The 26,996-nt window shown below is 39.1% G+C and overlaps 1 protein-coding gene across 1 annotated transcript in view; it reads left to right on the top strand.

The window, feature by feature from the left end:
- The window catches only part of UBE2U (ubiquitin conjugating enzyme E2 U), a 47,163-nt gene extending 35,960 nt beyond the window's left edge, over nt 1-11,203 (top strand). Inside the window, exons 7-8 of the mRNA XM_047788807.1 lie at nt 4,510-4,598; nt 11,118-11,203. Of these exons, the coding sequence (XP_047644763.1) occupies nt 4,510-4,598; nt 11,118-11,203 (175 nt within the window). The remainder of the gene's footprint in view (nt 1-4,509; nt 4,599-11,117) is intronic.
- The last annotated feature ends 15,793 nt before the right edge of the window (nt 11,204-26,996 follow it).

The following is a 26,996-nucleotide window of genomic DNA, read 5'->3' as shown; positions in this document are numbered from 1 at the left end:
TGGAAAGAATGAAGTAAACCATCTTTGTTCAGAGATAACACATATATATGTAGTAAAATCCAAATGAATATGCAAATCTTGAAATTTTTTGAAAATTAATGAGTAAATCTAGCAAGGGTCCTGGATATAAGATGAATATTTTAAAATCAACTATATTTTTATATACCATAAATCAACACATGGAAAGTGAAATTTTAAAAATACCATTACAAAAGCATCAGTATGTAACACAAGATGAATAAGATATCTACTCTAAAAATCACAAAATAGATCTGGGAGAAATTTCAAAAGACCTAAAGCAGTAGAGATACACAATGTTTGTGGCTTGAGGAAGACTCAACATTATTACATTTTCAGTTCTTCCCAAATTATCGATTCAGTTCCATTTCCATCAAAACTTCAAAGGCCTTTTTTTTTTCTTCCCCTGGAAATTGGCATGGTGGTCTAAAATGTATCTAGAAAGGCAAAGGATTTAGAATAACAAGGCAATCTTGAAGAAGAATAAAGAGAATTGACACTCTCAGAGAGCGAGAATAAATTTCACTCGAGCTTTTTAGGTCAGATTCCTGTCCCTAAATTAGTTATCATTTAGGTCCTGACTTAGAGCCGGGGTGGGCTCAGTCCCATCAGACCACAGGGTGTGTAGAGAATGGGAGAAGAATGGAACAGCTATTGGGGAGGCAACCACAGTATCCACTGTGACAACCCTTCACGTACGTAATGTTATTGTTAGACCTAAACCTGTTAAGTAAGGCTTTGACAGGCACAGGGGCAAAAGAGTCTCTAGATAAAACTGCTTGCATAGGGAGTTCCCACTGTGGCACAGTAGGTTAAGAATCCAACTGCAGCATCTTGGGTCACTGCAGAGGTCCAGGTTCCATCCCCAGCCCCGACACAGTGGGTTAAAGGATCCAGCACTGCCATAGCTGTAGCTTTGATTCAGTTCTTGACTGGAGAACTTCCATATGCTGCTGGTGTGACCATAAAAAACAAATAGGTAAATACATACATACATACATAATAGTTTTTTAAAATACTGCTTGCACAGACATGGAAATGTAGTATCGTGGTATCCTCAGGATCACTATTAAAGGAGCCTTAATCCACATTAAAGGAGCCTCTGGGTGAGGGCCTGAATGGTGGATGAAAAGGTTGGAAGTCCAGGCCAGAGGATGAAGAACCTCGAGTTCTATTTAAAAGTGTTTAGACGTCCTGTAGAGACGTAGATACCAACTGTGGCTTTCAAGCAGAGGCATGGCAGCCTGGGCGAGAAAGAGACCGAGGTAGAAAACAACCCGGAAGCTGTTTAGAGTTTGCAGGAGAAAAATGATGAGATACTTAGCCAAGGCAGTTGAGGAGACCAGCGGATACTGAGGGCGAGGGGAGAAGGGGGAGGGCTAAGCCTCTCCTTGGCTCTTTTCATGCACAATTTTATTGAATGCTCACCACTACCACGGAGGATGTTCTATCTCTGGAAACATGGAGAGGTTAGGTGACTTGCCCAGAGCTACACAGCCAATCAGTAATGGTGCCAGAATGTTTTAACCCAGGTCAGCTGATTCCAGAGCCTGTGCTCTTAGTCATTATGCTACATGACTAAATATCCAGAGATATTTAGGAAATGAGTCATTAGGCTTTGGCATTGGCCAGGACGTTGCTTCCATGAAATAGCACTGCCACCATTCTCTTGTTCCCTTAATGATCCTTTTGGTTTCCTTCACTGACTCCCCTTAATGAGGAATTGGTTTCTGCTCTTTCTTTTCTAAACAGTAACTCTTTTGCAGTTTGTTTTCCCTAATGGCGTCATCTATCAACCTTTGTGTTGATTTGACCTAAATCTCTTATTTCCAGTCCCAATTTCTCAATCACACTCCCAAAGGTCATCACCTACAACCCATGTTTAAAATTAAACTCATATTTTACTTCAGTTTCTCTAGACACTTTCTATTAATAGCAACACTAACTGGTCTTCTGGGATTTCGGAGAATATTTGACCCTCAAATTCCTTCACTTTTCACACCCTATCAGGCAACCACTTCAGTCAATTCTTTAGCATTCTCATGGATCCATCTCTTTCCCCTCATAATATCTGCTCTCACCCGTGTATTAGCTCTTAGGATCCCTTGCGTGAATTACTGAATTTATTTCCTAACTAGTCCCCCTGCATTTAATCTCTCATATAATCCACTCTGCATTCTAGTGCTGGAGAGAACTCTCACCCAAACACCCAAGTTCATAGCTTACTTGCCTTATTGGCGAATTTCTGATTGCTCTCTAGCACCTAATAAATCAAGAGTACTGAATCAACTCTAATCCATTCTCTGCCTAAATTTGAAGATCCAGCATTGCCTAGCTTCATTATTTGATTATTTTTATCAAATTCTAATGCCTCTGAAATTGGAACTCTCCACTCTAGTCAGTTATTACTATCACCTCTCCCCCCAACATCCTCCCTCTGCAGACCTGTACACACTGTGCTCCTTGCAATCTAAGCTATTGCTAACACTGTTTCCCTGGCCTAAAACGCCTCCTTCCTTTGTCCCAGGTTCATAGCCAAGTGATTCTTCCCCTAATGGCTCCAAAATAAGCTATAGCTCCCTCCTCCAACTTTTTTTTTTTCGTTGCTCTTGCCGAAGAAATATCTGCTGTTGTAGTCTCCAAATGTCTGTGTTAAATGATGTAACGTTATGTTAACATATAAAGCCATTCTATTTACTAGTTCAGATATATCTCTCATTTTCCCAGCAGGATAATAAGCCCTGATGTTCAGTTAAAATTATGTCTCCTACTTTTTCCTATTTGTAATGCCAATGATAATACTCAATAAATTCCTATTACTGGTTGAAACTATAAACACATGTATTTTTTATACTGTGTATATCCCTGTAAGGTTGGTAGTTTATCTGGAAGTACAGTAAATAGTTACTGTTCTCTTATTTTAAGGGGCTATTTCCTTTATAGCTTTGGAAGGGCAGATAGTGCCAAATGTTTAAGGCATTCTGTTTTGCATGTCCCAGCTATACCAAAGTTATACCTTTTAGGGTAATATTTTTAATTATTCCGGGGAAAAAAGAAAGCTCCCGAAGGCTAACAGTTTGAAATTGAACAGGACACCGTTGGGAGGGGAGAGGGTCATGGGTCGTCGTCAAACAGACAAAAAACAATGGAGACGATTGTGTCTGAAGATGGTGTATTTTTTTCACGAGACAGTATGTTGACAGTTTCCTTCCTCTTGGGTCATTGTTGTTTGCTAAATGATCTGTGACAGCAAATTGATCACAAGCTTTTTCATTCAGGAGATATAATGCAGCCTTTCATTTTGTTACCTCCGTTGCCAAATGCTGAAACATTTCATTGGCAAATTAATGTTAGTTTAGTATATCATTTAGTAGTGTAAGGCACTGAATGTACCTCTGGAAGCAATAATAATAGTGATTAATTTATCTTCACCAGGTTTCAGGTTTCTACTTAAGTGTGACTGCAAAAGCAATAACACACTTGGAAAATGTTAGTCTTAAAGCTGGGTGTCCGTTAATTATCATTTAAATAAGCGAAGGCATTCACACATTTAAATATTGCCCCATTAATTTCAAAATTGCGTCAAATATTTAAGGCACCTAGGATTAACCTATAAAAACTAATATTCAAAACCTGTTCTAACTGAAAATTTGCTTCTTCCTCTGAAGAGCTAGGAATTTAAAATCAAAACAGACATAAGGTCTTTTGCATTTGCTATTTAAGCACCTATTTAAGCCAGTGAATTGATGATTTCACACGTTAGAAGAGTATCCCAAAGTAATGTTTTGTTTACTGAGTGTTGAGAATCTTTGCATTCAGAAAGTTTACAGGGAAAAAATAGGAAATGCAATTATTTAAGAGTAAAAGACTGTTTCAAGTTCCTATTTAATATCTGCAACAATCTTTGCTCTCCCATTAGGATTTGGTAGTATTAGCACAAGGAAGGAAATGTGCTGGCAGTAATATAAGAAAAGAATTGTTTATTTTCCCTCCTTGAAAGTGGCCAGATTCTGTGTGAAAATTAGACTAATCTCAAGTCTGGTGTTTCATTTCTCCTCATAATAAAAAGGAAATAAAAGGGATTTCACTAAAATTTGGCATAGGAATTGAAGGAAGTTGTTTATTATAGAAAGATAAAATGTACATGTATGGAGCTTTTTTAAAGTTCTTTTCGATGTTAGTCATGAAAGACATATCTTAATATGTCTTTATTAAGACACAAAGACATATATCTTAAAAAAATCTGTATTTTTCTTTTTATAAGATACATATGGTGGTATATTTACACTTATTATTGAAAACCGATTTGGACAGATTGATACATTAATGGAAAATTATGTTGAATTCATTTGTTAGAAATGCATTTGTTAGAATTTGCAAATCAGCCTAATGTCTTGTGACAAGATATCTGAAAAAGTCCACTCTGATAAAATAATTTTAAAAAGCAACCTTGCATGCTACTCACTGTCTGATTTTAATTTATATTTTCAGATCAATTAAATCAATCTCATTTAATGATTACTTCAAGACATGGTCTGGAATAGCCACATCAAAAGCCACAGAATGTTACAGAACTCCATGTAAGGTGATCTGGCCTTGTTCTCTTTTTGCTAGGGAGTGGGATATATCAATTTCTTAAACATCCTCAGCTTGTCTTACTTTCCCAGACTAATTGACACATATTTGGAGTGTGAGGGTGATAAACTTCTCTGTTGGCTCTGTATACTAATCATTCAACAAGTATTCATTTAGTCTCACTTTTGTATAGAGCCCTGGACTGAATCTGAGTATAAGCCAGAAAGAAAGAGAGGCCATTGGAGGAATGAAAGACAGAGTTGAGTTCTCAGTCTTATAAGGTTTGTTTTACTCCCTTCACCCCAGAAGGAAGGCTTCATAGCAGGAGGAAACTTTGATCCTAAATGCTTTTATCCCCAAAGCCAGAGATATTAAGAAGAAAGACGATGAGAAAACCAAGGGCTGCTCCATTATATCAGTCTAAGGAAACATCATCCATTACTGTCATGCTTTAGGAACTAAAAAGACAGAATGAAGAGCTGGGCAACTTTCTGGTCCATCTAATCTAATCTTTAGAGTACTATTTCATTGTTTGTATCTAATCTTTAGAGTACTATTTCATTGTTTGTATCAAAGTTTGATATTTGTATCGAAGACTAGGTTATCCAACCTACACACATTTACTCAAATATGACTTTGAAATGCTGTATTCTGAAGTTATCAGTGACTTCCAAATTCCTAGAGTCAGTGGTTACTTTTTTAGCACTTATCTTACCTGAACCCCCATTGGCTATGCTCTCCTTGAATTAGATGACACCATACCGCCATGGTTTTCCTCCTACCGTCCTAAGGACTCGTCTGTCTTTCCCTAGCAATAGCTTCATCCAGTTTTCTCTACTCAGCTCTTTGAAAGACCTCATCCATCACCATGCTTTCCATCAGCCCATGTGCCAATAATCCCTAAAGCCTCATGTCTGGCCAGGTTCTCTTCTGAATTCTGAGTGCACACTGACAACTGTCCTTTCGACATCTCACACATGTAAGCAACTCCTCCTTTGTTATGTCTCTCGGTTAGTGCAGATCACCAGTCTTGTATTTATTTGCCAAGCCAGAATCGTAGATATTTCCTAGTCCTCTTTATCTCCCTCTTAAGCTTTATTGATTTTATCTCCTGCAACATTACAAATATTTCCCCTCTATTCCAGCTACATGACCACTGCCTTAATCTGTGGTCTCATCATGTTTTGTCTCATCGTTGTGATAGTCTACTAATCAGTTTTAAGAGAACAAAATATCACAAAAAATAGTATCTAATTTTAAGGCACAAATTAGGGTAGAAAGTAATACTAAGCTTAATAAACATAAACATGTAATTTAACTCAATAGTTTATAAGAAATTGCATGTTCTTTCAGACGTTGGTTATTAGTTATGTTGTAATTACCCATTATCTTCCTCACTGACACACAGATTAGTGGTTAAGAAAAATAATTTAAGGTGCTTTATGAGATCCTGCTGTGTAGCACTGGGAACTATGTCTAGTCACTTATCATGGAGCATGATCATGTGAGAAAAAAGACTGTATACATGTATGTGTGACTGGGTCACCGTGCTGTACAGTAGGAAAAAAAAAATCATGTATGGGGAAATAAAAAAAAATACATAAATAAAATAAAATAAATGCACTCTTTAAAAGCAACACTACCAGAATACATGAATGTTTACCTCATTTCAGAGATTTTGATCGAGTGCTTCTTAGTCCATTCAGCAAACATATTTTGAGTTCTTGCTATGTATGAGGCCCTGAGGTGCTCGGATGAGTTCCAGGAGGCGATAACCTTCAACAAACATGATATCGAGAGGTGATTGGCATGCTCTAGGGAGCGATTCAGCATCCAAATCCTTTAACCAGAAAAACAAACAAATTATTATAAGATGGTGCTTTATGAAATGACATGTAAATACATGAGGCATTTGGAAACTCCAAACTGCTAGGGGAAAAAAAAAAAAAAAATAGCAGCACATGCCCAAACAAAGAAATTTGGAAATGATTGTCTTATATAAAGAACAATTTTAAAATGGAAGAAATAATGAAGTATCACTGGCTGCAATTTCTTCCTTAAAGGAGTTTGACACCAAAATATTTAATTTGATTCTTGTTTCTACATCTGTCACTAACCTAGTGTGTAATTCATTCCTTTTTGTGAAGGCAATAGCTGGTAATCATTCCCTGTAGCCCAGAAGAATTTCTGAGGCTTTGATTCTAGTCCTTGGTGCAAGATTTCACAATCACTCTGACTCCTTTTCCTGCAGGGATTTGTTATAAGAATGTTTCAAAAGCTTTCCTTGAGTAATAACCAGCACTTAATTAAAAAAAATTAAATGTAAACCTTACATGTGCTGCTGACCATTTTGTCTTTGGATAGTTGAGCTGGATGAGGTCCAATGTATCTTTTTTAATGGCCCAATTTCCTGGCAATAATAAAGATGAAGCTTTTAGATTATAGAATGCTTCTTCAACTACTCAGAAATAAAAGGGAAACTTCTAATAACTTCATTTTCTACAGTTATATTTTTATCACTGGAAAGGTTATTAAACTCGTGCATATTTTAAAAAGCTTTTCATTTTATGAATAAAGATGAGTAGTTATGTTATGATTTTGAGTATTAACTCTATTGCATATCCTTGTGCCCCAAATCTACACAGTTGTGTAATAATTGTAAGTTTACATAATAATTGTAAGTTTATTCTTATATAATACCATTTACAGAGTAAACTCTATATTGGGGTTTTTTTTTTTTAGAGGTATAATTGATGTACAATATAATGCGTCAGGCGTACAACATAGCAGTTCACAATTTTTAACAGTTATGTTCCATTTATAGTTATTATAAAATATTGGCCATGTTCCCTGTGTTGCACAATATATCCTTGTGGCTTATTTATCTTATGCATAGTAGTTTGTGCCTCTTAATCTGTATTTGTAGTCATCCCAATCTCATTGTTCTTTTATCCATTCATCAACCAGTATTTATTGAACACCTAATATATGCCATGCATAGTTGTATATCAACCCAGTGAGTTAGGCATTATTATTATTACTCTGTTTTACACATGAGAAAACCACGACCAAGGGAAGCTAAGTAATTTACCTAAGGTCATACATGAAATACCATGTATTGGTAAGAGCGTAAATTCTGGATGCAATTCACTAGCAGCATGACTTCGAGTAAGTTTCTTAATCTTTGTGCCCCAGTTCTCTCATCTGGAACATGAGAGTAATCACAGAACACACCTCACAGTGTTGAAGCACTAAAATAGTGCCTCGTGCATACTGAGTGCTCAGTAAGTGTGGCTGTTATTTATTAGTACAAGTAGGCTGTGGCTCAAGGACTGGAACTGCATCCAGAATAGGATATAAAATTGTTATCCCTGTATCACTTGAGATTTAAATTCAAACTCTGAAGAACATGCAGTACATTTTCAATAACTAAAAATTTTAAATTCATAATCATAGGCAGTCACATGGGGAAAGGTACTGGCGATCTGCTGTTTTCTATCCATGACCACAGAATGGCAAATCAAAAGTTTAGCAGAGAACAAGTCAGTACATCTGGTTGTGGGCAATAGCACCTTAAGGACAGAATCTGATCCCCACAAGGAAATGTTTATGTTAGAGGAAAAGAATTCTTTTAGACCAGTGTACCCTGTATACTGAGTAGAGGCTTCCTGATGTTTGCTGTCATCAGGACAAACGAGACAGCCTGCAGCATCCTGGGGGTATCTGCTTTCACCTGGGGGTCCTTTCATTCCCTGAGTCTTTGAGCCAGCAACAAGAGCAGGTGTTTCCAAAAATGTAAGAATCCATATCCTCTACTTCTGATGCAGTGGTCTCAGTCTTGACTGCTTGCTAGAACCACCAGAGAAGCTTGTGAAAATTCCCACATAAAGGGCGCATCCCCAGACCAATCACATTGGGGTCTCTAGGAGCAGGACCAAGCGGTAGTCGTTTTTAAAGCTCCCAAGGTGGTTATGATATGCAAACAATGGAAAGGCCCAAGACAGAAGAGCACAGTATCAGGAATGAGAGACTCCTAGCCTTGTACTAGTGTTGCACATACAGTTAAGTGGATTTAGGTTTCATTTGATTCTTTGTACTTCATTTTTCATTTGTATTCATTGACAAAAACATTCCACTCTCTTTTAGCATGAGACAGTATGTGTGAAAGTAAAACATGCTAAGTGTAAGTTGGTGCTTGTGTATTTCTTTGGACATGACAGTTGTAGATTAGAAAAAACAGCTATTTTTATTTTATTTATTTATTTTTTTTAGGGCCGCACCCAAGGCATATGGAGTTTCCCAGGCTAGGGGTCGAATTGGAGCCGTAGCCACCAGCCTACACCACAGCCACAGCCACAGCCACGTCAGATCCGAGCCACATCTGCGACCTCCACCCCAGCTCATGGCAACACTGGATCCTTAACCCACTGAGCGAGGCCAGGGATGGAACCTGCATCCTCATGGATCCTAGTCGGATTTGTTTCCGCTGAGTCACGACAGGAACTCCGGAAAAACATTTCTTTAGATCAACCGGTGTGATGTTGGACAATAGGTGTGTCATAGAAAATGAGAGTCGAAGCAATATTAAGTAATACTCAGAAGGAAAAGGGGGAAGAACTCTATTATGGAGGCAGTAGAGGCTGCTTTTCCACCACAGATCACAAACTCCTGGAAGGGTAATATATGACAGTGATGGGGGAATTGTAGCTTCTGACAAAATGTCACCGGCCCTTATTTCCTCATTGTTTCCCTTCCATCAACATCCTCCAGTGATCATCTTCTATGTCGAGACAATGGGCTCTGGGTTGAAGACAAGATAAGTATTACGAAAAGCTTTTTGAGGGGTTTATAGTCAGATAGTAAGAGAGAGTAGTGAAAAAAAAGTATGGGGATAAAATAGGTAGTGTTCAAAATTTGTACAAATACTGTGACATCTTTCATCTCTCAGGTAGTAGATAGAAGAAGAAATGGAGAAAATGAGTCAATGGTAGAAAAGTAATGAGAATATTCAGGAAGGATGACCAGGCCATTTGAGGTTTCATAATATATAAAGAGACTGCCACACATAATCCAATAGAAAATGTAGGAAAGGCAATTCCAAAAAAGTTAAGGAAAGACATGGGATATCCTTGAATAGAAATATCAAATTTTAAGTTTCATTTAAGGAGTGATGAATAGTCCATGTGAGAAGACATTACTCCACCTTTCTAGGTCTTTGTTCATCTGTGAAGTCAGTATTACAGTGGTAAGCGCTGCAGGTGTACTTTACAAGTGCCCCAGGATATAGTAAGAATTCTAATAATATTAGTATAATCTCCTACAGGAAATAATGAATCCTACTAAGAATTCTGGGGAGTCCAGATTTGCTCTCTGGGAGTTCCCTGGTGGCCTGCCTAGTGTTTAAGGATCCTACGTTGTCCTATCCCACTGCTGTGGCTTGGGTTCAGTCCCTGGCCCAGGAACTTCCGTGTGCCAAGGACACAGCCAAAAAACAAAACAAAACAAAACAAAAAAACACCAGTCTCTCACAGGGGAAGGGTACGCTTACTCAATATTGCTCCAAAGGTCAGAGTGAGGAGTTGGGAGACTCATAGCCCAAAGATTAGGGAAGGACATTATGACCTTGCTGACTGTCGGTGGTACAGACTGTCTCCTAATAACAAAGAAGAGGGAGTTCCCATTGTGGCTCAGCAGAAATGAATCTGACTAGCATCCATGAGGATGCAGGTTCGATCCCTGGCCTTGCTCAGTGGGTTAAGGATGCTGTGTTGCCATGAGCTGTGGTGTAGGATGCAGACCCAGCTCGGATCTGGCATTGCTGTGGCTGTGGCGTAGGCCTGTAGCTACAGCTCTGATTCGACCCCTCACCTGGGAACCTCCATGTGTCACAGGTATGGGCCTAAAAAGACAAAAAAAAAAAAAAAAATTCCCGTCATTGGCAAAGGAATCATTTAGGGGCTGGATGATTATATATTGTAGATTCTTGCTTTGTTGAAGCCTGAGATCTGTAATGTCACTTCCAATTCCAAGGTTTAATTTTTTCACTTGAAATGCTCAATTAGTATTTTGTTAACCTATAGTGTCTGTAGTTTCTATAGGAGTCATTTTAACACCGTCCTCATTTCCATAAATGATATGTAAACAAATATCAGGAGTCCCCTAGGGGCTCAGCAGGTTAAGGAACTGGCATTGTCACTGCTATGACATGGGTGACTGCTATGGTGTGGGTTTGATCCCTGGCTCTGGAATTTTTGCATGCCACGGCCGTGGCCCAAAAAATACCTAAATACTATTATAATGAAAAAGTTACAAAGTCGCAGTCAGATTATTTTTTTTAAAATGTCCAATATCACAAAGTTCAAGAAAAAGGAAGACATTTGAAAAGTATCTGAGGATGGTAATGTGACTTGAATAGACCATGTTATTGCCACATAATCAGCTTAAGGAGAAATGTACTATTTTAAACTCTGAGCTATTATTAAGGAACATATGCATAGCTCCTTTTAAAAATACTCTAATTTCAGTGCTTGACGATCCAGATTTCATTGGAGAGTATTATAAGTGGAAGAAAAATGAGATAAGACATCCCAAAGAATGGCATTTAAAGTAAGTGATTTTGCCCACTAGGAACCATGAGATTTTGGGTTCGATCCCTGGACTTGCTCAGTGGGTTAAGGATCTGGCGTTGCCGTGAGCTGTGGTGGAGGTTGCAGACACTGCTCATGTCTGGCGTTGCTGCGGCTGTGGCGCAGGCTGACAGCTGTGGTTCTGATTCGACCCCTAGTCTGGGAACCTCCCTATGCCTCAGGTGCAGCCTAAAAAGCAAAATAAATAAATACATACATACATACATACATACAAATAAAATGATTTTAAGTATCTATATTATCCTATGAACTCAAAATATCTATTATTCACTTTCTACCAACTGAACCATCAGAAGAAACCCACTGGATTTCTTCTAAACATAAGAACAAGATGAAGAAGTATCATCTTTCCCCTTTCATATGAACCCAGGTGGGACACATCTGCTACCTATTGGCTGCCAAAAATGGAGAGAGGGCGTGAGCCACGGTGAAGGACTCTCATAATACCTCCCCTATTATCCTCTGATTTCCGCCCCCATTATCGTTATCAAAATAAAACTGAGAAATGGGCGGGGGGGGGGGGTCAAACCTCTTTATATATCACCAGTTACCGTTTCATCCTCTCTTGGTTCCAGATATTGTTTCCTCTTTCACAGATTTCTCACTCAGGAACCAAATATATTGAATGTGGAAGTATGCAATGAAATATAAAGATAAATTACTACGATACCCTTAGAAATCGTTTAGTCTCAGACCATATGAAGGAAGGCACTTTCCTCTCGTCTGTGGTATCTTGGCTCCTGAAGGCAATTTTTGGGCTGCGTCATGTTACAACGGAGATTCCATCTCACCTTTGTGGTACTGACTGTGTTGTGGTCATTGGGTCCTGGTGCGCTGATTTCAGAGGATTCAGTGAATGAGTTTCCGCAAAGCTAGAGCAGTTAAAGTTCCTATTTTTTGTATTTACCTCCTTTGACTTCTTTTTTAGTTCCTTGACTTGTTAGCAGTGTGACCCCCTTTCTAGAGGAAAATACAGGATTAATGTAATCTGCCATATTTTGACTTTGTGTAAAAATTAATGCTCTTGAAATCGACTTTCCTAGCCTTTAACACTGCAGTTCAGATTAGATTTTTTTCTTTTTTTTTTCTTTTTTTGTCTTTTTGCCTTTTCTTGAGCCGCTCCTACAGCATATGGAGGTTCCCAGGCTAGGGGTCCAATCGGAGCTGTAGCTGCCAGCCTATGCCAGAGCCACAGCAACGCGGGATCCAAGCCACATCTGCGACCCATACCACAGCTCACAGCAACACCAGATCCTTAACCCACTGAGTGAGGCCAGGGACACAACCCACAACCTCATGGTTCCTAGTCGGATTCGTTAACCACTGCGCCACGACAGGAACTTCCAGATTGGGTTTTTCAGTTAGATATTCTTTCTTTAGTTGATTGCTACAACTTTCCTTCAAGCCCATGTGGAGAAAAAGCTTATGCATTAGCAACTTTGCTGTTTTCAGAATAAATTATAGGCAGTAGTCAAGTATTTATTCAGCAGAATTAGAAGGAGTAAGAGCAAGGTTTTTTCTTGAAGGCATGTTTCAGGTTTTGTTTAGAGTTAAGGAAACCTCCTTAGAATAAAGGTTAATTTTGCTTTGACGTGACTTCCTTTTTTGATTTCTCTTAACAGAACGACTTTATTTGTTTGATTATTGATTCATTTTGTAAGGCCAGCATCCTACAGAACCCAAAGATGTAGAAAAAGTAGGACCATGTCATTTTCAACTTCTCCACCCACTTCTCCATATGGCTGAAATAATTGTGAGCTGTGTGAGTCCTAGAACATTTTCCCAAATACCTTATTTTGAAGTTATGTGTCCAATTATCATGTGCATGGCGACCCCGTCAGAGTAAAACTCTCACACCTTATGCCATCTGGTGGTTGACGAGAATATATTTAGATCAGATGATATAAAACATTGATTTAAGCATTATTGAAATAAAGTGTAAAAAAGATATTACCTTTACCTACCTCATTTTATTACAGCATAAATATTTGAGCATGCAAAAGCAAAGTATGGTAAAATCAACTTCTTTTCAAATAATTATTAATGGCCTCATGTTCATCAATATACATGAAGCATAATAAAGGGGTCAGTTCATAGACACTCAAGTAGAAAATGTTGGAGTCTATGCCAGTGAGTAATTGATCTGTGTCTCCTTGCGCTAGAATACCATCTGCATCTCTCTGGTTTTAATATTTGGAAATGCTTCCCTTGCCCTGAAGTTTCCCACGAAAAACAAACAAACAAACAAAACCCCAGAAAATGCAAATCGAGAGTCTTTCATCTGCAGCGCGTTAAGGAAAAAGTGACACAGCTCTCCTGCCTCACGTCCTCCCTCCCACTGTCCCCCCCACCCCCTCATCAATCAAGACCCAATTCTTAAGCCACACTAAATTCTATTTTTTCCCCCCACTATTGTTTGGGAACATAAGACCTTTTCACCACTTTGTGCCTTTTGCCTGGGCTATCTTTCCCAGCAGGGTCTTTGTTGGTGGTCTCAAGTTAGGATTCGGTCTGAGTTGAAAGGTGGCATTGGGGGGGTGGGGGTGGCGGGTTGAAGCACAGGGATGTGAGGAGCCAGACTCTTTGGATCTGAATCCTGGCTCTGCCAGTTTCCAACTCTGGACCTCCGGCGTGTTATCTGACTGCTTGGTCTCTCGGTTTCCTTATCTGTTAAATGGCCCTAATAACTCTACTTACCTCCCAAGGAGATCGTGAGGATTACACATGCTGACACATACACGGAAAATGCCTCAACCAGTACGTATCTGGTAGTAGGAAGTCCTCAGGGTTCCTATTATTCGTGCTTTTCCTCCTGGGGCCCTCATTCTGTTCTCCTGTGGAAAATCTTTCTTTGGAGGCAGCAGGGGGAAAAGGAGTGTGGGCTTGAGCGTCTGATCTTGAGAGATTCTGATCCACTCTGCCCTTGCTTCCTCATCTGTTCAATGGAGGGATTTCCTACCTTGCAAAGTTGTTTTGCATATGATCTCTTGAATGATCTTAGATATAAAACCCACATAGTGTTGGCATGTGGATAGTCAGTAAATACTAGTTCCTGAGAGAGAGGGGCAGAAAAAAGCCTGTGTCCCCTAACTTTTCAGAAAATGAAAATAGTCAGAAACAGGTTAAAAAATGTAAGATTGTCTCAGTCTAGAAACCTGAAAATAATACCTGTCCCAACCACGTTTATCTTAGCCACACTATGCCATGGTTCTTTTCCCTTCTCTCATCTCTTGAGCCTGGCAAAGCACATCACAAAGATGGCATGAAGGTCCAGCTCAAATGTGTGTTTTATGGAATGGTCCCTGATTCAGGCTCCCACGTCCCCCCATCCCATCCTTCCTATCACTCTCTTCCTGTCTCTCTCAGCACCTGCAGTTCAGAAATTCATCTGCTAAGAGTGACTAAGGCAGGACATTTTTGTAGCTTTAGAATCACTGCATTCAGCCCGGTCCCTGGCAACTAGTAGACACTCAGTTAGTGTTTGTTGCATGACACATCCTCACCCGTTTCCCCACTTAATCACAGGATTACATGTGAAGGCAATTAATTCTAAGAGAAGTAAAATGTAAGTGCTGACTTCTTTTAAGGCCCATTCTAATGCAGAGAGAGATTATGGTCCTATTGGGGTATTCTAAGCGTTAGTCAGAGAACAGTGATTGAAAACTGGAATTAGAAATGGCCCTCATGAATATATTATGCAAATTCTTAAGTTTTACACATGTTTTTAGTTAGTATTAATAGGAATTCATTGTCATTATAAGCAGCTCATAAATATTCATGACCTGATTGGCCTTCATTTCTAAAGCCTTTTTTTTTTTTTTTCTTTCCGAGTCCCTTGCCAGTCTTTTGGCTAGTCCTACAAATGGTTTCTTTCTACCAAAACATGGGAAAGAATATGAATCTAGCATCTAAGCAGTAGTTCATATTTACAGTTCTATGGAGAAAGTGAAAGTTGCAAAATAAAGCAGGGCAAGCTGTTCCTTTGACTATTCTTACTTTAGTGCATGTAACACTGCTTTCCTATTCTAGATCTAGTGACTGCTTATGTGACCACGGAAAGAACTATGCCAGTCATCTAAGCTTTGTCAGCCAGCAAGTTCTCTAAATAAAAGTTATCAATTCTGGAGTTCCCATCGTGGCTTGGTGGTTAACGAATCCGACTAGGAACCATGAGCTTGGGGGTTCGGTCCCTGGCCTTGCTCAGTGGGTTAAGGATCCGGCATTGCCGTGAGCTGTGGTGTAGGTTCCAGACGAGGCTCGAATCCCGCATTGCTGTGGCTCTGGTGTAGGCTGGCGGCTACAGCTCCGATTGGACCCCTAGCCTGGGAACCTCCACATGCCTTGAGTGCAGCCCTAGAAATGGCAAAAAGGCAAAAAAAAAAAGTTATCAATTCTGAAGAAGTTTTACATTCCGCGTAGCTTCAGAAAAGAATATTGCCCTTGTCTATACTTTGAAGTACAAAGGAAACAAGTTCACATGGTGAAGCGCTCGCTACCTACTGTGTGCAGGCATTCTCCCATTTCCTTTGTTTTTGTTTTGTTTGTTTTTTTAGGGCCATACCCACAGCATATGGAAATTCCCAGGCTAGGGGTCAAATAGGAGTTCCATCTGCCGGCCTACACCACAGCCACAGCATCATCAGATCCGAGCCGCACCTGCTACCTGCTACCTACTCCACAGTTCATGGCAATGCTTGATCCCCAACCCACTGGGCGAGGCCAGGGATTGAACCTGTGTCTTCATGGATCCTAGTCAGGTTCTTGAACCGCTGAGCCATGAAGGGAACGCCCTCCCTTCATTTCCTGATGTCATACTGGCCACACTGTGGAGTTGCCAGTTATACTTCTGAGTATAAGCACCTGCCTCTAAGAGTACCCCATGAGCCTATGCATCAGCCTCCTTCAAAGCCACAGCACATCAACCTGCACTTCAAGTCAGACCACTTTCCTGTCATACAGACCTAGCTTCACGTCAAGGTTCCTAGCCTCCCTTTTCAACTGGAGTATCACCCCTATGAGTTTCTGAACAGAAAGTCTGGAAAAGTAGAGGTAGATGTATCTGCAGTTTACTGTGAGAAACATGAGTCACAAAGAGATTAACCAATGTGCCCAAAGTTATTGACAAATATAAATTGTTTTTGAAAATTAAAACTTTATTCCGATCTGCCTATTAATATGTACTTATTAAAAAACAAGTTTTTTAGTAAATGTAAAAATATTGCCTCCCCAAGTACTAACACAAAGCAAATCTATTTTTGTGGATTTTTGGATCAATCTTTTTAATTTTTTATATTAAAGTGTAGTTGGGGAGTTCCTGCCATGGCTCAGTGGAAACAAATCTGACTAGTATGCATGAGGATGCAGGTCCGCTCAGTGGGTTAAGGATCAAGCGTTGCCATGAGCTGTGGTGAAGGTCACAGACGTGGCTTGGATCTGGTGATGCTGTGACCCTGGCATAGGCTGGCAGCTACAGCTCTGATTGGACCCCTAACCTGGGAACTTCCATATGCCATGGGTGCAGCCCTAAAAAGACAAAATAAAGTAAAATAAATTAAAAAATAGTAGCAGTCGAGTTACAGTGTTGTGCCAATTTTTGCTGTACAGCAAAGTGACTCACTCATACATTTATGTATGTATATAATTTTCTTTAAATATTATTTTCCATCATGATCTATCTCAGGAGACTGGATATAGTTCCTTGTGCTATTTGGTAGGAGCTTATTGCTTATCCATTCTAAATGTAATAGTTTGCATCTGTTAACCCCAAACTCCCTGTCCATCCCCCTCTCTTCCCCCCGACCTTGACAACCACAAGTCTGCTCTCTATGTCTGTGAGTCTGTTTCTGTTTTGTAGATAGGTTCATTTGCACTATATTTTAGATTCCACATATAAGTGATATCATATGATATTTGTTTTTCTCTTTTTGACTTCACTTAGTATAATAATATCTAGGTCCTCATGTTGCTGTAAATGGTATTATTTCATTCTTTATGGCCAAGTAGTATTCCATTGTATATATGTACCACATCTTAATCTATTATCTGTTGATGAACATTTAGGTTGTTTCCATGTCTTGGCTATTGTGAATAGTGCTGCTATGAACATAGGGATGCATGTATCTTTTTGAATGAAAGTTTTGTCTGGATAGATGCCCAGGAGTGGGATTGCTGGATCATATGGTACTTCTATTTTTAGTTTTCTAAGGCACCTCCCTACTATTCCCCGTAGTGGTTGTACCGATTTACATTCCCACCAACAGTGTAGAAGGGGTGACTTTTCTCCACACTCTCTCCACTGTTTGTTATTTGTTGACTCGGTCAATCTATTAAGCAGTGCTAGTTTCTTTCAGCATGTGTTATATCAAATGTCACCATAAAATTTTCTTATATTTGTAAAATATGCTCTTAATTGTAATGTATTTTAAGTTAAGGAGTTTTTATTATTCCTAAGTTTCTGTCATATTTGATTTTTTTGAGTATATGTTTAAATTCACAAAAACATGTGATCTTCCCATAGTATAATGGTTTGGCTCCCTTTTCTCCAATTATATGGAAAATACTTATGCTGAGTACATTAACTTAATGTATATTTGTGCTATTCTTTCAGGGTTATTGATGTTAAACATTGACCTTGTAAGTTTACATAGTTACATGTTTAATGCATTTTTTAAGTGCTAATTTTTTTATTCCCCAAAGGTTAAACCTTGAGTGCCATCTTGTGGTTAAAGAGAGAATTGGCATTAGAATCCGCATTGAAAATGTCCCTTTTAAAAGATAGGCATGAAAAAAATCAACCAAGAGGAAAATTCCTTTTAAAAAATAATTTTTCCAGACAACTACTTAGTCTCTGCTTTGGTGTTTTAAGAGGAAGTACTTCAAAGAACTTTGAAATAGCTCTATCTGCTCATTTCCAGCTTAAATCTAGCACCTTGTGATTTTTAACCATTCCAGATTTCTTTCATTAATTTAACAGATTTTTATTGAACTCCCACCATGTGCTTTTACCTTTGTCTGCAAAACCACCAAGAAAATATTATCTCCATTTTATAAAGAAGATTTTAACAGAAAAATTTAAAAAACAAATTTCCTAAGCTTACACACTCAGTAACTGACAGAATTGAAATTAAAAATCCAGCTACAACTACATGCTTTTTCTCTTTTCTTTTCTTTTCTTTTCTTCTTTCTCTCTTTTCTTGTTCTTCTTCAGCTGCACCTGTGGTATATGGAAGTTCCTGGGCCAGGTTTTGAATCCAAGCTGAAGCTCTGACCTATGCCACAGCTGCAGCAACATCAGATCATTAACCCACTGGCCCATAGTGGGAACTCCCATGCTTTTAGATATACTGTTAGATCAAGTAGAAGTTCAGACACTGAGGATCCAGGCTTGGCTTTGGATATGGGTAGAGGGCATGATTCAAGGGACTGCTGTTGAGGCAGAAAGAAAGTACCCCAACTTGTCCTTGGAAGCAGCACAAATAAGATTCTTCTGTTTTGTGGCGTTTCCCTTTAAGTCTCAGAAGATAGCCGTCATGCTTTTTTCTTGCTTCCCCTTAAGTTTTCTCTTTTTCAGAATAAACACACCTAGTTTTTCAACTTTTTCTTTAAAAAATCAATTTAATATTCTCTCGTACTCCCCTCTTGTGAATATGATTCATTTCATCAGTTTCTCTCGGAATGTAGCCCCAGGTTCGCTCATGGATTTCTGGTTGTAGCTCAGAATCTGGCAAACCTCCTTTATTACAAACAGCATGGCGTAAGGCTGCTTCCCTCTACCTCTCTCTTTAGAACGAGGGGTTCTGAGTCATAAACACATACTGGGCTTTTTTCCCACTAAAGGAATTTCTCCTTTGATTCTGCTTCTGCATAGAACACTCTATTGAGGGAGAGATCTGTCTGTCTCTTTCTGTTTCTCCTTCTCCCCCTTGCCCTCTCCCTTCTACTCCCCCTGACACCCCCTACTCCCATGGCCACAGAAATGTGATACATGGATTGGCTTAGGCCTTGGTCTGAGCAGGAGTGAGAGTGAGGAGAGCTATGGTTCCCTAAAGGAACCTTCTTACCTGAAGGAACAAATAACAGGGAAGCCAAGAAGTTCCCTTAGAACATGTCACCAGTGGTCATATTACTGGATGGAAGGATACAGTAAATTTCATAATACTTTGTATGTTCATAGAGCAACATCTCAAGAATGTGGAGCAGTTTACAGAGCCACCAAAATTAGATGAGAATCTAAAGGGAACAAATATCAGGGGGGTTTGTTTTACTTTTAACTTAATAATTGTGGCCTCTTCCTTTGTGATCATTTGAATTGCATTTTTAACATGATGACCATAAAAAAATAAAACTGTGACAATACACATTTTTGTTTTTATAATTTATGTTTTCAGTTATGTAAGTGCACATGTTTGAATGAAAAAGGAAGTATCAATACTTATGGGGAAAAAGATTTATCATTGAGGGACAAAAGGTATAAATCAAGTTATGTTATTTTCTAAAGTCATGTTTGCCTTGAGGGAAGTTAGACTCTAATGATTGTGTTTGTTTGTTTGTTTTGGAATTCACACACAAGGCTCACAGGGCTAGAAATAGTGTGTGTTCCTAGAGTGGTAAGAACGCTTAATTCAAAGGACACCGAATGGAGACTTCAGAAGGGTCATCCCTTGGTAGTGGGGCTATAGTCATCTCCAAATAAAGGCTATTCTAGACTCATATGGAAGACTAAACTAAACCTTGAAGTACGAAACAGATTTGCAAGACACTGAACTTCATGACAGAACAGTGGACAACCACATATAAAGGAAAACAACAAAATTCAGCACCTAACAACATAAAATTTACATTGTCCAGCATCCCATCAAAAATGACAAGCCCCCAAGGGGTGCCCTAGTGGTTCAGCTGTATAGGACTGCCATCTCCAGGCAGGACCCCCTACAGCCCCGAAAAGCTGCAACAAGCCTGGCCAAGCCAGGAAAAGATCTCAGACGGTCTTTCTGAGTCGGGCTGCCCCGGGGAGGAGCCTCTTCCGTTTCCAGTGGCCCTGCTACCCGCCCAAGCCCCTAGGGGGTGCCCCACTCCCACGGAATAGCTGCTCAGCATGACCAGCCCCCTAGAAGAGCCCCTGCAGCCCAGAAAAGCTGCAACAAGCTTGGCCAGACTGTGAAAAGATCTGCCTACATTCTCAGGCCATCCTTCTGAGTTGGGCTGCCCTAGGGAAGAGCCTCTTAGGTTCTCAGTGACCCAGATAGCTGCTCCAGCCCCCAGGGGGTGCTACACTCCTGAGGAACAGCTGCCCAACACCACCAACCCCCTGCAAGAACCCCACAGCCTAAAAACACCAGGGCAAGCTCTGCATGACCAAGTGAAATCTGCTACCATCGTGGTGTGGACCTCCCAGTCCTGTCTGCCCTCAGGAAGCCCTCTTTTGCTTCAAAGAAACACTGTTAGCCCCATCAACACTCCAGAAAAGCCACACTGCCTCAAAAAAGATTGACCAACAACGCTAGCCCTCAGGAAATATTCCACAGCAGTGACAAGGCAAACACTGCCCGATAACGGAGAGTACAACTCCCTCAGGAGAAAGAAAACAACAAGCAAGATGAAGAAGCAGAGAAACCACCCCCAGTCAAACCAACAGGAGAACTCACCTAAAACAGTCAACAATGAAACAGATCTCGGCAGTCTGACAGACCTGGAGTTCAAAAGAGAAATAGTGAAAATACTGAAGGAATTAAGAGAAGATATGAGCAGTAATGCAGATACCCTCAGAAAGGAACTAGAAAATATAAGGAGGAGCCAAGGAAAACTAGAACATTCATTTGCAGAGATGCAAACTGAACTAAGGACAGTAAAAACCAGAATGAATAATGCAGAAGAACGAATCAGTGATATGGAAGATAGAATAATGGAAATCACTCAATCCGGTCAACAGACAGAAAACTAAATCAAAAAACTGGAAAGCAATATAAGAGACCTATGGGATAATATAAAGCGGGCCAATCTACGCATAATAGGAATTCCAGAAGGAGTAGAAAAAGATAAGGGAATGGAAAATATATTTGAAGAAATTATCGCTGGAAACTTCCCAAATCTAAAGGATGCTGGGTTCAAGATACAAGAAGCACAGAGGGCCCCAAACAAACTGAACCCAAATAGACCCACAGCAAGACACATCATAATAAAAATGGCAAAAATTAGTGATAAAGAGAGGATCCTAAAGGCAGCAAGAGAAAAACAGAATGTTACCTACAAGGGAACCCCCATAAGAATATCAGCTGACTTCTCTACAGAAACACTACAGGCCAGAAGGGAATGGCAAGAAACATTTAAAGTGCTAAAAGGAAAAAATATGCAACCTAGAATACTCTATCCAGCAAGAATATCATTTAAAATAGAAGGGGAAATAAAAATTTTTTCCAACAAACAAAAACTTAAAGAATACTGCAACACAAAACCCAGGTTAAAGGAAATATTGAAAGGGCTTCTCTAAACCAAAAAGAAAGGAAGGAAAGGGAAGAAAAAAGAAAAGAAAAGAAGAAGAAGAAGAGGAAGAACTAGGACTGAGGAAACCACAATCAGAGAGCAGTCACTCAAATAAGCCAGCATACAGATTTAATCATGAACAGGCCTCAAACAAAATAAAATTAAAAAGAAAAAAATAAAAAAGAGTCATCAAAACCATAAAATGTGGGCAAGGGATGTTAGGAAGTACATAACCCTTTTTGTTTGTTTGTATGTTTCTCTTAATTTTAATATAGTAATGAAGTGTTTGAACTTACAGGACCATCAGGCTAAAACACACAATTATGGGAAGGGGTTAGCATACTTAAAAAACAGGGCAACCACAAGCCAAAACCAAATATTGCATTTGCAAAAAATGAAAAAAAAAAATACACTCAAGCAGATAATAACAGGAGACCATCCAAACAAAAAAAAAAAAAAAAAAAAAGAAAGGAAGAATGGAGAACCATAGAATCAACTGGAACACGAGGTTCAAATGGCAATAAATAATCATCTAACAATTATCACCTTAAATGTCAATGGACTGAATGCCCCAATCAAAAGACACAGAGTGGCTGAGTGGATAAAAAGGCAAAAACCTTCAATATGCTGCCTACAAGAAACTCACCTTAGGACAAAAGATACATATAGATTGAAAGTGAAAGGGTGGGGAAAAATATTTCACGCCAATAGACATGACAGAAAAGCAGGAGTCGCAATGCTCATATCAGACAAAATAGACATTAAAACAAAAGACATAAAGAAAGACAAAGAAGGACACTACTTAATGATTAAGGGATCCATCCAAGGAGAGGATGTTACTATCGTCAACATATATGCCCCAAATGCAGGAGCACCCAGATACATACAACAAATATTAACATACATAAAGGGAGATATTGATGAGAATAAAATCATAGTAGGAGACCTTAATACCCCCCTCACATCAATGGACAGATCCTCTAGACAGAAAACCAATAAAGCAACAGAGATCCTAAAGGAAACAATAGAAAAGTTAGACTTAATTGATATCTTCAGGACCCTACATCCAAAAAAATCAGAATACACATTCTTCTCAAATGCTCATGGAACATTCTCAAGAATCGACCACATTTTGGGACACAAAGCTAATCTCAATAAATTTAGGAGCATAGAAATTATCTCAAGTATCTTCTCTGACCACAATGCCATGAAATTAGAAATCAACCATGGGAAAAGGAAAGAGAAAAAACCTACTGCATGGAGACTAAACAACATGCTACTAAAAAACCAATGGGTCAATGAGGAAATCAAGAAGGAAATTAAAAACTACCTTGAAACAAATGATAATGAAGACACAACCGCTCAAAATCTATGGGATGCTGCGAAAGCAGTGCTCAGAGGGAAATTTATAGCAATACAGGCCTTTCTCAAAAAAGAAGAAAGATCCCAAATTGACAACTTAACCCTCCACCTAATGAATTAGAAAAAGAAGAACAAAAAAGTCCTAAAGTCAGCAGAAGGAAGGAAATTATAAAGATCAAAGAAGAAATCAATAAAATAGAGACTCAAAAAACAATAGAGAAAATTAATAAAACCAAGAGCTGGTTCTTTGAAAAGGTAAACAAAATGGACAAACCCCTGGCCAGACTCACTAAAAAGAGGAGAGAAAGAACCCAAATAACCAAAATTATAAATGAAAAAGGAGAAATCACAACGGATACAGCAGAAATACAAAAAACCATAAGAGAATACTATGAACAACTATATGGCAACAAGTTTGACAATCTGGAAGAAGTAGACAATTTTCTAGAATCTTACAGCCTGCCAAAACTGAATCAAGTAGAAACAGACCAACTGAACAGACCGATCACTAGAAATGAAATTGAACAGGTCATAAAATCACTCCCTACAAATAAAAGTCCAGGACCAGATGGCTTCACAGGTGAATTTTATCAAACATATAAAGAGGAACTGGTGCCCATCCTCCTTAAACTCTTTCAAAAGGTTGAAGAAGAAGGAATACTCCCAAAGACATTCTAGGATGCCACCATCACCCTCATTCCAAAACCAGACAGAGATACCACCAAAAAAGAAAACTATCGCCCAATATCATTGATGAATATAGATGCAAAAATTCTCAACAAAATCTTAGCCAACCAAATCCAACAACATACCAAAAAAATTATACACCATGACCAGGTTGGGTTCATCCCAGGTTCACAAGGATGGTTCAACATACGCAAATCAATCAGCATCATACACCGCATTAACAAAAAAAAAGTCAAAAATCATATGCTCATCTCAATAGACGCAGAAAAAGCATTTGACAAAGTCCAACATCCATTCATGATCAAGACCCTCCCCAAAGTGGGTATAGAGGGAACATTCCTGAATATAATCAAAGCCATTTATGAGAAACCCACAGCAAATATAATCCTCAATGGGGAAAAACTGAAAGCCTTCTCACTCCAATCTGGAACAAGACAGGGATGCCCACTCTCACCACTGCGCTTCAACATAGTTTTGGAAGTCCTAGCCACAGCAATTAGACAAACAAAAGAAATAAAAGGCATCCATATAGGAAGAGAAGAGATCAAACTGTCACTGTATGCAGATGACATGATACTATACATAGAAAACCCGAAGGACTCAACCCCAAAACTACTTGAACTGATTCATAAATTCAGCAAAGTAGCAGGATATAAGATTAACATTCAGAAGTCAGTTGCATTTCTGTATACCAGCAATGAAATATTAGAAAAGGAATACAAAGATATAATACCTTTTAAAATTGCACCTCACAAAATCAAATACCTCGGAATACACCTGACCAAGGAGGTAAAGGACCTATATGCCGAGAACTATAAAACTTTAATCAAAGAAATCAAAGAAGATGTAAAGAAATGGAAAGATATTCCATGTTCCTGGATTGGGAAAATCAATATTGTAAAAATGGCCATACTACCCAAAGCAATCTACAGATTCAATGCAATCCCTATCAAATTACCCAGGACATTTTTCACAGAACGAGAACAAACAATCCAAACATTTATATGGAACCACAAAAGACCCAGAATCGCCAAAGCAATCCTGAGAAACAAAAACCAAGCAGGAGGCATAACTCTCCCAGACTTCAAGAAATACTACAAAGCCACAGTCATCAAAACAGTGTGGTACTGGTATCAAAACAGACAGACAGACCAATGGAACAGAAGAGAGAACCCGGAAATAAACCCTGACACCTATGGTCAATTAATCTTTGACAAGGGAGGCAAGAACATCAAATGGGAAAAAGAAAGTCTTTTCAGCAAGCATTGCTGGGAAACCTGGACAGCTGTATGCAAAGCAATGAAACTAGAACACACTCTCACACCATGCACAAAAATAAACTCAAAATGGCTGAAAGACTTAAATATATGACAGGACACCATCAAACTCCTAGAAGAAAACATAGGCAAAACACTCTCTGACATCAACATCATGAATATTTTCTCAGGTCAGTCTCCCAAAGCAATTGAAATTAGAGCAAAAATAAACCCATGGGACCTCATCAAACTGAAAAGCTTTTGCACAGCAAAGGAAACCAAAAAGAGAACAAAAAGACAACTTACAGAATAGGAGAAAATAGTTTCAAATGATGCAACCAACAAGGGCTTAATCTCTAGAATATATAAACAACTTATAAAACCCAGCAGCAAAACAGCTAATCAATCAATGGAAAAATGGGCAAAAGACCTGAATAGACATTTCTCCAAAGAAGATATACAGATGGCCAACAAACACATGAAAAAATGCTCAACATCACTGATTATAAGAGAAATGCAAATCAAAACTACCATGAGATATCACCTCACACCAGTCAGAATGGCCATCATTAATAAATCCACAAATAACAAGTGCTGGAGGGGGTGTGGAGAAAAGGGAACCCTCCTACACTGTTGGTGGGAATGTAAACTGGTACAGCCACTATGGAGAACAGTTTGGAGATACCTTAGAAATCTATACATAGAACTTCCATATGACCCCGCAATCCCACTCTTGGGCACCTATCCAGACAAAACTCTACTTAAAAGAGACACGGGCACCCGCATGTTCATTGCAGCACTATTCACAATAGCCAAGACATGGAAACAACCCAAATGTCCATCGACAGATGATTGGATCTGGAAGAGGTGGTATATATACACAATGGAATACTACTCAGCCATAAAAAAGAATGCCATAATGCCATTTGCAGCAACATGGATGGAACTAGAGAATCTCATACTGAGTGAAATGAGCCAGAAAGACAAAGACAAATACCATATGATATCACTTATAACTGGAATCGAATATCCAGCACAAATGAACATCTCCTTAGAAAAGAAAATCATGGACTTGGAGAAGAGACTTGTGGCTGCCTGATGGGAGGGGGAGGGAGTGGGAGGGATTGGGAGCTTGGGGTTATCAGACACAACTTAGAATAGATTTACAAGGAGATCCTGCTGAGTAGCATTGAGAACTATGTCTAGATACTCATGTTGCAACAGAAGAAAGGCTGGGGGAAAAATGTAATTGTAATGTATACATGTAAGGATAACCTGACCCCCTTGCTGTACAGTGGGAAAAAAATAATAATAAATAATTTTTTAAAAAATGACGGGCTAAATAAGCAGGAAAATATGATTCATAACAAAAAGAAAACCTCTTCATGTAAATAGATCCATAAAGAATGAAGATGATAGATTTAGTAGATATGGACCTTAAAAGAGCTTTTATACATCCTATAAAATATACTCAAGGATCTAAAGAAAATCATGAATGTGATGAAGAGTAATGGAAGATATACAAAAGACCAATGGAGATGGGATTAAGATGGCAGACTAGTAGGAGTGGAGCTCAGCTTCTCTCCTAAAAACAATAAAATTTACAACCAAATGCTAAGCAGTCTTCAACCAAATGGACTGGAAACTTTCAAAAAGATATCCCTACTCCAGAAGACAAAGAGGAGGCCACATCAAGAGGTAGGAGGGGTGATTACATGATATAAGCAACCACATGCCTCCTGGGTGGGAAGCCCCACAGACTGGAAATTAACTGTATCATAGAGACTCACCTACAGGAGTGAGAGTTCTGAACCCCACATCAAACCCCCACTTGTGGGGATTTAGCACTGGGAGAAAGAGCCCCTGGAGCATCTGGCATTGAAAGGCAGTGGGGCTTGTGTGCAAAAGCTCGACAGGACTGGGGGAAATGGAGACCCCATTCTTAAAAGGTGCACACAGACTTTCATGTGCA

Source organism: Phacochoerus africanus, chromosome 8 (assembly GCF_016906955.1).
Source record: "Phacochoerus africanus isolate WHEZ1 chromosome 8, ROS_Pafr_v1, whole genome shotgun sequence".
Taxonomy (NCBI): Eukaryota; Metazoa; Chordata; class Mammalia; order Artiodactyla; family Suidae; genus Phacochoerus; species Phacochoerus africanus.
Note: the sequence above shows the minus strand (reverse complement) of the source record. Positions and strands in the feature narration are given on the sequence as shown.